The 9155-nt window shown below is 39.6% G+C and overlaps 1 protein-coding gene across 1 annotated transcript; it reads right to left on the bottom strand.

Annotated features, from left to right (window-relative positions):
• Positions 1-1778: 1778 nt before the first annotated feature.
• On the bottom strand, positions 1779-2941 carry PF4V1 (platelet factor 4 variant 1). The gene is made up of 3 exons (XM_011927154.1): positions 2790-2941; positions 2346-2472; positions 1779-2220 (listed from the first exon to the last, which is right to left on the bottom strand). The coding sequence occupies exons 1-3, from the start codon at positions 2878-2880 to the stop codon at positions 2133-2135; spliced, it is 306 nt and encodes a 101-aa protein (XP_011782544.1). The 5' UTR covers positions 2881-2941; the 3' UTR covers positions 1779-2132.
• Positions 2942-9155: the final 6214 nt, after the last annotated feature.

The raw sequence follows: 9155 nt of genomic DNA, 5'->3' as shown, positions 1-9155 counted from the left end.
AGAATCACTTGAACCTGGGTGGCGGAGGTTGATGGGTGACAGAGTGAGACTCTGTCTTACAAAAAAAAAAAAAAAAATTCTTACTCAACACTCCAAAGTAACTGGAATGGTGCATTAAGAGAAATATTGATACCAGTAATGTAATACTATAATAGAATTAATAGTCATTCATTTTTAAGCTCAGACTGTGTATAAGGAACTGTGCCAAATGTTTTGCATATATCCTCTATTTAGTTCTTAAGATAATCAATCCATAAAGTTAGACACTCATAATGTCCTCATTTCACACATATGAAAACTAAGGCACAGAGGGAAAGTGAGTGTAGCACAGCCTGGGATGCCAGGTTAAGGACTTTGGACCCTGAATATTTTATTCAGGGAAATGAAATATTTGGGTTTTGGAAATATAATTTGGGTAGTAGTGCATAAGTTGTACTGAAGATAAAAAACACTAAGTGGGCAAAAACTGGTTGGGAGACCTTTATTCATTCACTCTCCCCATAGATACTCCAACCCTGCAGAGCTATGAACTTTTGTTCAAATATGCAAATGACTTAAAATGATCTTGTGTCTTTCTACTTGTTATTTATCTTGAGGCAGTTCCAGTCTTCCCATTGCCCGCCCCACCCATCCCCCAACAAATTCCTACTCCACCTTCAACAGCTAGTTCATGGATTTTGCTAACATGCCATTTTCCTGTGTGAAAGACAGCACAATGTGAAAGCAAGAGCAGGGAGTCGGGAGTCAGAATGATCTGCTCAGCCTCTAACAAGCTGTGTCCTTCCCAAGACTGTCACCTCATCTCTGTAATGGGAATAATACTAATTTGCAATGTGGATGTGGAAATTTTAGATGATATTCATAAGTATCTATAAATTTTGTTTATTTTAGTTTGTCATCCTAGGTATCTCCCTCTTTTTCCAGCTCCCCACAGAGATTTAATTGTACCATCTGTATTTTATCATAGATCTTAATCCTATCTGTACACCTTGTCACATTAGGTCAAAATTGCACTAGCTCATGAACAAGGGTCTGTAGCTTTCTCCTGCCTCAAGTAGGTTCTGCCTTCTGGTCCTTGGTGGTAGGTTGAATAATGCCCCCCACCCCTGAAATCCTTGTGTTCTACTCTCTGGACACTATGTATATGTTGCTTAACATGGCAAATATATATGTATCTATAGATAGATAGATATAGATATAGATATATAGATGTATTAGAGAACTTGAGTTGGAAAGCCTTTCTGAATTATCCAAGTGAACCCAATGTATGCACAAGCCTCCTATGAGAGGTAAGAGGGATGTAAAAGGTAGAAGAGTCAGCGGAGACAGAGGAGAAGTAGAGGTTGGAGTGATGCAGGTTGAAGACTGGGGAAAGAGTTATGAGGCAAGGAATGCAGGTGAAAAAGGAGAGGAAGTAGATTATCTTCTAGAGCCTTCAGAACGAATACAGCTCTGGGGACAGCTTGAGTTTAACCTTTAAGACTTACTTTGGACTTGAGACCTCTAGAATTACAAGACAATAAATTTGTGTTGGTTAAGCCACTGAGTTTGTGGTAATTTGTTACAGAAGCAACAGGAAACTAATATGCCCACATTACAACTCCTTCATTTCTCCCCAGTGTAGAGCAATGTCTTCCTAAAGGATGAATGAAAATATCACCTCACACTTCTCCTAGTTTCCAGAATCCTAATATTTCCAATGTTAAGGAATTTGTGGGGATAAAAGCAGAGTGTTGCTTATTTACTTCATTTTTTTAAAAAAAACAAGCTGTCGAGTAATGCTTAAGAGCTACTAATATTTATTGGCAAGTTAATTTTAACATTCAAGGTAAATATGTAGCTATAAAGTACTGCAATCATATAAATGAAGAAATATGTATCAGCTAACATATAACACTGAACAAAATCAGTCTTTATTAAGCCAAGTTTTCCTTCATAATGCTTTTTGTTTAAAATTCTGGAAATTATAAAATATGAAATTGTGATGTGTCAGCATTATTTTTGCAGTATTGTTAAGAAATAGATTGACTATACCACAACTTGATTTACTTTGTTAATATAAGAAGGATAATACAAACATCAGAAGGTTCTTTCACAGTTGGATTGAGAGCGCACATTTAGGCAGCTAGTACCTAACGCTCCAAATGTTTCTTAATTATTTTCTTGTACAGCGGGGCTTGCAGGTCCAAGCAAATTTTCCTTCCATTCTTCAGCGTGGCTCTGGCAGGGAAAAGAGAAGAGGTCAGCCTTTCAGTCCTTGGGTTTGCAAATGGCATTAGAAGGGGGAGGGATGGGCAAAGGAGGCACGGAGAGGGGGCACTGACTGAGGTAGTGCGAGGACTCACATCAGTTGCGCAGTGGGACAGTGGGGTCCGGCCTTGATCACCTCCAGGCTGGTGATGTGCCTGGGACGGACCTGGGAGGTGGTCTTCACACACAGGCACTGCAGGTCCCCATCTTCTTCAGTTTCAGCTGATGGGGAAAGGGAGGGGGTAAGAGAGGAGGAGGGGACGGAATGGTGACTCCATGAGTAGCCAGAGGTTCTTTAGGGACTTTTTCCACTACCTTCAGCCTTCTTTTCCTTAGCCATAAATCATACCTCTCTCAGAAGTTGTGCTGATCAGGTGGCGAGGTGCCCGTGCAGTGCCTGCCACCGTACCCGCACACTCAGCACGCTCGCGGTAAGTGTAGCTGCGATCATGATCCTAGAGGATTCCTCCCCAGCCCCAGCGCTTCCCGCATTCCCCCCTCGCCGCTGCGGGCCCTTCCAGCCTGGTTTCTGCTCTCACCTCTGGCGAAGGCGACCACAACTGGCAGGAGCAGCAATGCCAGGAACAGCATCTCCGGGTGGGTGGCGCGAGACGTGGCTGCGGAGCTCATGTTGCAGCAGAGGTTCCAGCAGGATCCCAGTGCGCAGGGAAAGTCGGGCTGGGGTTCTGCAGGCAGTGACTCCTGGCCTCACCAGGCTTCTTTTATCCTCAGTCCCTGTTCTTCCAGTCCGGAAGCCGGGGGTGGACAGCGAGGAACTGTAGTGCAGGAGCTAAGACACTGCTTTGAAGACTCGGACTCTGGCCAGCCAAGATTACAAAACAAAAGGCTGGGGGCAGCTGCCTTGACTGGGAGCTGGTACAAAGATGCTTACCTTCAACCCCAGTTTATATACACTTACATTGTGGAGTTAGAAGCACTACTTGCATCTTAGAAGAGAAATGTTTTCTGTATTGTATCATAGTAGAGTTCTCTGTAGTCACCATGCAACTTACACAGCAGGTGGCTTCAGGACCCAGACAGTTCTTGTTTCCTTCTCAAGAACTGCTCATGTGCTCCTGACTTCAGTCTTGATTACTACCGAGTTTGGCAGCTGTGTGTTTGAAGAGTGTGTTGTTTGCAATTGTTTTCTGATACTAATAAGTTTAATTTGGTCTCTAGGCGTTGACTCTTCTGAATTTCACCTGCATGTGGAAAACTTCTCTAGTCTCTGGATGGGATTCACCAGGCTCCACTAACAATCACCCAGTATACTCTAGGACGCAAGGTCTATTTTCCGTCACTCTTAGAAAAATTGCAGAAGTAATATTTGAATGCATTATCTTTATAAAAACTTAGTTTCTGGATGTTTCTTCATTGTTCCCATCCTGAATAATAGTCCAGAAGAGAGGACAAGGAGAGTTTGCCAGGCCACGTCTTCCGGTGCCTGCTGTGTCTTCAGTCTGCGCCAGTGACGGGGTGAGATGGGCTGCACTGTTGGTGGGGAGCAGTGATGCTCTCTGCGGGAGGATTCATGGCATCTGGGAGTTGAGTGTGAGAATGATGGGAGGTGACAGTGGAAGGGATGCAACAGAATCCCACATGGGAAAAGGGAAGAGATCCATATCGACTGTCTTCTCTTCTCTAAAAAAGAATGACTTTGGCTCTTGATCAGGGCAAGGCACACCCTTAACCCAAAGCCCGAGGTTCCCTGTCACACTGACTAACAGTGGTGAAGGGTGTCAGGGACCCACTGGATGGAACTAGCTGATATTCTAATGCTCAGAAAGCCTGCATTTTTGTAGGAATATGCAATTCTTTCTCCTACTCTCCCAACACCTGCCTATTCATCTAGTTAGGACCTATTCATACTTCTGGTGTCAGCTTAAATATCACTTCCTCAGGTGGACCTTCCCTGACAGCTATATGTAATCGTGTTCCCTTATTGTTCTATCTTGCAGAACTCTGTTTTTCCTATTTCTCACAGAATACACAAACATACACACACATACATTGTAGATATGTATGTGTGTGTATGTGTGTGTATCTGTGTATTTATAAGTGTTTAAAATTGTTTTGTTTCTTGAATGGAAAACACTGTGATATTAGATATCATAATGTTTATCACTATTTCAATGTACTGGTAGGGACTCAATGCAAAGCAGCTACAGTAGTGAAGATAATGTGTTGAAGATGATGATGACGAGGCTTTGACATGTTCATATATCTATTCAATTGGAGCAATTACAGCGTATAATTGGAACATACATCTATATTGACACGTGTCACATATGGTCGCAATTATTTGTCCACTAGTCTGCCTCTCCCACCAGATAGTGATCTCTTCAATAGTAATTCTCTGTGACTTATGTACAGTCATGCACCACATAACAATGTTTTGGGCAGTAATAAACTGTGTATATGATGATGATCCCATAAGACTATAGTGGAGCTAAAAATTTCCTATTGTCTTGTGACACCATTCCTGTTGTAAAATCATAGCAAGCCAATGTATTATTCATGCGTTTGTGGTAATGCTGGTGTAAACAAACCTACTGTGCTTCTAGTTTCATAAAAGTATATCACATACAACTATGTACAGTACATAAAAATTGATAATTATAATAAACAATGCTGTATCTGGTTTGTATATTTACTATATTGTACTCTTTAATCATTATTTTAGAGTGAACTCCTTCTACTACTAATGGAAGAAGAGTTAACTATGAATCAGCCTCTGGAAGGCCTTTCAGAAAATATTCCAGAAAAAGACATTGTTATTTTAGAAGATGACCACTCCATGTGTCTTATTGCCCGTGATACAAGAAATGAATGTAGAGGACAATGATTGATGATTCTGACCTTATATAGGCAAATTTGTATGTTTGAGTCTTAGTTTTCAACAGAAAAGTTTAAAAGGTGAAAAAAATTAAAAATTAAAAAGTTTATAGAATGAGGATAGAAAAGAAAAATTATATTTATAGCTGTACAATGTGTTTGTGTTCCATGTGAAGTATTACTATAAAAGAGTCAAAAAATTAAGAGAATCAACACATTTATAAAATAAAAATGTTACAGTAAGCTAAGGTTAATTTATCATTGAATAAAAAAAATTTTTTAGAAACTTAATGTAGCCTAAGTGTATAGTGTTTATACAGCCTGCGGGATTGGACAGTAACGTCCTGGGACTTCACATTTACTCATCACTCACTCACTGACTTAGCCAGAGCAACTTCCAGTCCTGCAAGCGCCATTCATAGCAAGTGCTCTCTACAGGTTTACCATTTTCTATTTCACCATACTTCTACCATACCTTTTCTATGTTTAAATATGTTTAGGCACACACGTACTTATCATTGTATTACATTTGCCTACACTATTCAGTACAGTAACATACTGTACAGGTTTGTGGCTTAGGAGCAATAGGACATAATATATGGCCTAAGTGTGTAGTAGGCTATACCAGGTTTGTGTAAGTACACTCTATGATGTTTACACAATTATTGCCTAGTGATGTATATCCCAGAGCGTATCCCCATCGTTGAGCAACATTTGACTGTATTTTTAAACATCTGGTATACAACTCAATGACTGTTGCAGAACACATTGTAATTCCTACATTTCCATGGAAATGAAAATTAACAGTGCTGAGAATAAATAAAAGGGATGATTTTACATTTCAATGGACTACACAGAAGGTCTGTACAACCTTATCCCCAGATTTCAACATTGGCAGCATACAGGAATTCAGGCAGCAGCAAGTGACAATTAAACTACTCTTTCTCTGCATCTAAATAAAATAACTCAATAACTGCACACAAAAATAAGAGACACTTGCATCTCATGAAGAATAAATGTAGTGCAAGCACTGTGCTATGTCTCAGGAGCTGGCCTTGACAAGTTTCAGTGGTAAAACACAAGAGATATGAGTAAGATGCTTGAGCTGCTTTGAATAATTGGGAAAAAAGCTAAGAAGAAGAATTGCAATTTGCATTTACTGCTTTATTACGTGTTTATGTATAGTTATGGCTATTATTTAATATATACATTTATTTTATAGACAAAACACTTTAAGGTATTGAACCTATGATGGTGAGGAGATAAAGAAAGCATTCCTTAATAGCACAAAAGTTGTAAACTGCATGCTTAGTACATGAGTACTTCCCCAAAGTCCATGTATAAGTTCGAGTAAGTGAACTTATTTCTTCTCCTATAATCATTATAATATATACAGTATGCTATCTATATATTAAGTTCTATTTTGTATGCCAATAATACCATGTTATATGTAATGTAATCTCCTCATTTGAGGAAGAAGAGTTGAGAAAAGTGGCATGGTGCAGTATTGAGAGCACAGTTTCAAATTCCCACTCTGTCACCTACTAAGTAATCTAATATTGGGGCAAGGTTTTAAATTTCTTTCAACTTTCTTTTTTTTGTTGTTCCAGAAAATACCATAGTTTTCTTTATAGAATATATGCATATGTTTTCACTATATATTTTTACTCTACTCATGGCAAATATATTCACTTTAAAGTAAATAATCACAACTTACAAAACTTACATTCAACAACTTTATTATTTTCAGCACTGGAAGGCTAAAATAAACATTAGAAAAAACTTTTAGAGAATGTTGTAAACAAGACATCCTAGCACATTGGAAAACTCTATTACATCCCTAAATAGTTTAACAAAAATTTATTGAGCAAATATTCTACGCTGGGCTCTGTGTGAGTTCTTATATCATTGACCATTAAAAAGTCTGTTAATTATCATGGGCATGTCTAGCATAACAGTAAAATAGAGCAAGAAAAATCAACAAAAATGTGTTTGGAAGGAGATTCTCAAATAAAGAGAGCAAAGCACTGTGCAATGGTTAGCCAGGAATTAGGGAGTAAACCATACACTATGTTGAAACTAGGCTTGCTTATTTTCATCTTTCTGTCATCTTTTAACCAGCCTTCTCAGAATAAAATGTGATTTTTGAGACAGAATGGAAAAATACCTGAATTTTAACACAGTAAGAGTAGGTATCTTGGATAAAATAAGAATTCTAGAAAGTCTTTAAAATCTTGCCCTTCCTGGGAGGTAAACAGGTTTGGCAGAAAGTGAACAGATTAAGCAGCTGACCCACCACCTTCCAACATTTTCGGGACTATCTTCTTGATTCTGGGAGCTTCTGGGTCCAGACACATTTTCCTCTCATCTTTCAACATGATTCTGCAAGAGACAACAGAATTATCTGTTGAGAAACAGAAAAGAATACAGATGGGGATGGAGGTGAATGTGGAGGACTTTCCTCTTGAAGCAATGACACAGAAGCAGGGACTTACAGCACTTAGACTTTGTTACAATGGGCTCCTGACCTGACCACTTCCAAATAATGAATGTTGGTGGATCCATCCTAGGTTGGCCCTAATTCCTGGCTAACCATTGCACAGTGTTTTGTCTTCTTTATTTGAGAATCTCCTTACAAATACATTTTTATTGATTTTTCTTGCTCTACTCTACTGTTAGACTAGACATGCCCATGATAATTAACAGCAAATAAATGTGGATGTTTGGGATGACATTGCTGGGATGAATTCCAGAGGCTGACTTCACACACACGCAATGCAGTTCAATGTACAAGACACTGTCTACACATCGAGCTGGAATAGAAAATGTGATTAGTGGTCATGAATACTTCGCTCAGTTCCTTATTTGTAAATTGACAGTAATTGTACCTCTCTCATAAGGCCATTGTGAATATGATATGTAAAGCTTTAGTAAAGTGCCCAGCAGAATGCTCAGCACATATGAAGTGCCCCCTCTGTGTGCCTCCTCCAATTGGAGTTGTTAGTATAATGGCACTCTCCAGACCCAGGGCACCAACTAGTCTTTCTCTCAGACACAGGTATAGCAGAAGCAGCAGCAGGTGCAGGCAGCAGGTCTCTCCCTTTGCTTTTCCCTAAGTTTCTCTTACTTTGCCCATTGGTGCAGGAAGGCAGAGCAGTCAGCAGCAGTGACAGAAGCAGCAACACCTGCAGGGCACGAAATGGTCTGGCACTGTTACAGGAAGGGGTGGCATTGAGTCAAGGCTCATGGTGGAGAAGGCTGAGCTAGAGTTGTTTCCAGAGCCAGAAGACTTGCACATGAGGGTGAGCTGCTCCCTACAAGTCTGCAGATAAGTGGCTTCTCATGCTTTGAAGATGTCGTTTATATCCTATCCCTCAAAGCCAGAAAGGGGGAAGAGGTAGGGAAGGGAGAAGGGAGGTATGTGGTGATCCACACATAAGCCTGTCAAGCTGTGCCCAACCCAGAGAAAGACCAGACAGGTCAAAATTCCTACTAAGTTGCATGTTACGCATCACTTCACATTCCCACTCTCCCTTTCTCAGTACCTATCTCCCTTACACATATGTAAGAACTCTACTTAGGAAGGTAAGAACTACGCTGAAATACCACATGCATTTTCTTTGTATGATTAGGTAACAATATGTCCTGACTTTCCTATAATGCAGTGTACAGGCTTAAGGGACTTTAGGAACACCCAAAAGCACAAACTTGTGGCCCTTGAAAGAGAGAGTTATCTTTCCTTTCTAGAAGCTATGGGAATTAGATATTCTTTTCCTGGTTGTTGATAAATATTTGGATTAGTTTGGAGTATGTGAGTAAAATGAGAGCCAACTACCATAAAAGATGTACTTTTGATTTTAGCTTATGGGCTTCTTTCTGTCTTCCAAATGCATTATCTTTAGTAATTTCATCCAGAATCTATAAACAAAATGCATCCTCCTTTGTATTATAAAATAAGCTACTTGTTTCTACCACCTCAGTACACTTTAAAAAGCAAGACCTACCATATTGACTTTTTCCTTTCCTTTCAATCTAATAGAAAAATAGATATCTTTTGTGGTAAACAATTC

This window comes from Colobus angolensis, unplaced genomic scaffold (assembly GCF_000951035.1).
Source record: "Colobus angolensis palliatus isolate OR3802 unplaced genomic scaffold, Cang.pa_1.0 Scaffold70, whole genome shotgun sequence".
NCBI classification, from domain to species: domain Eukaryota; kingdom Metazoa; phylum Chordata; class Mammalia; order Primates; family Cercopithecidae; genus Colobus; species Colobus angolensis.
Note: the sequence above shows the minus strand (reverse complement) of the source record. Positions and strands in the feature narration are given on the sequence as shown.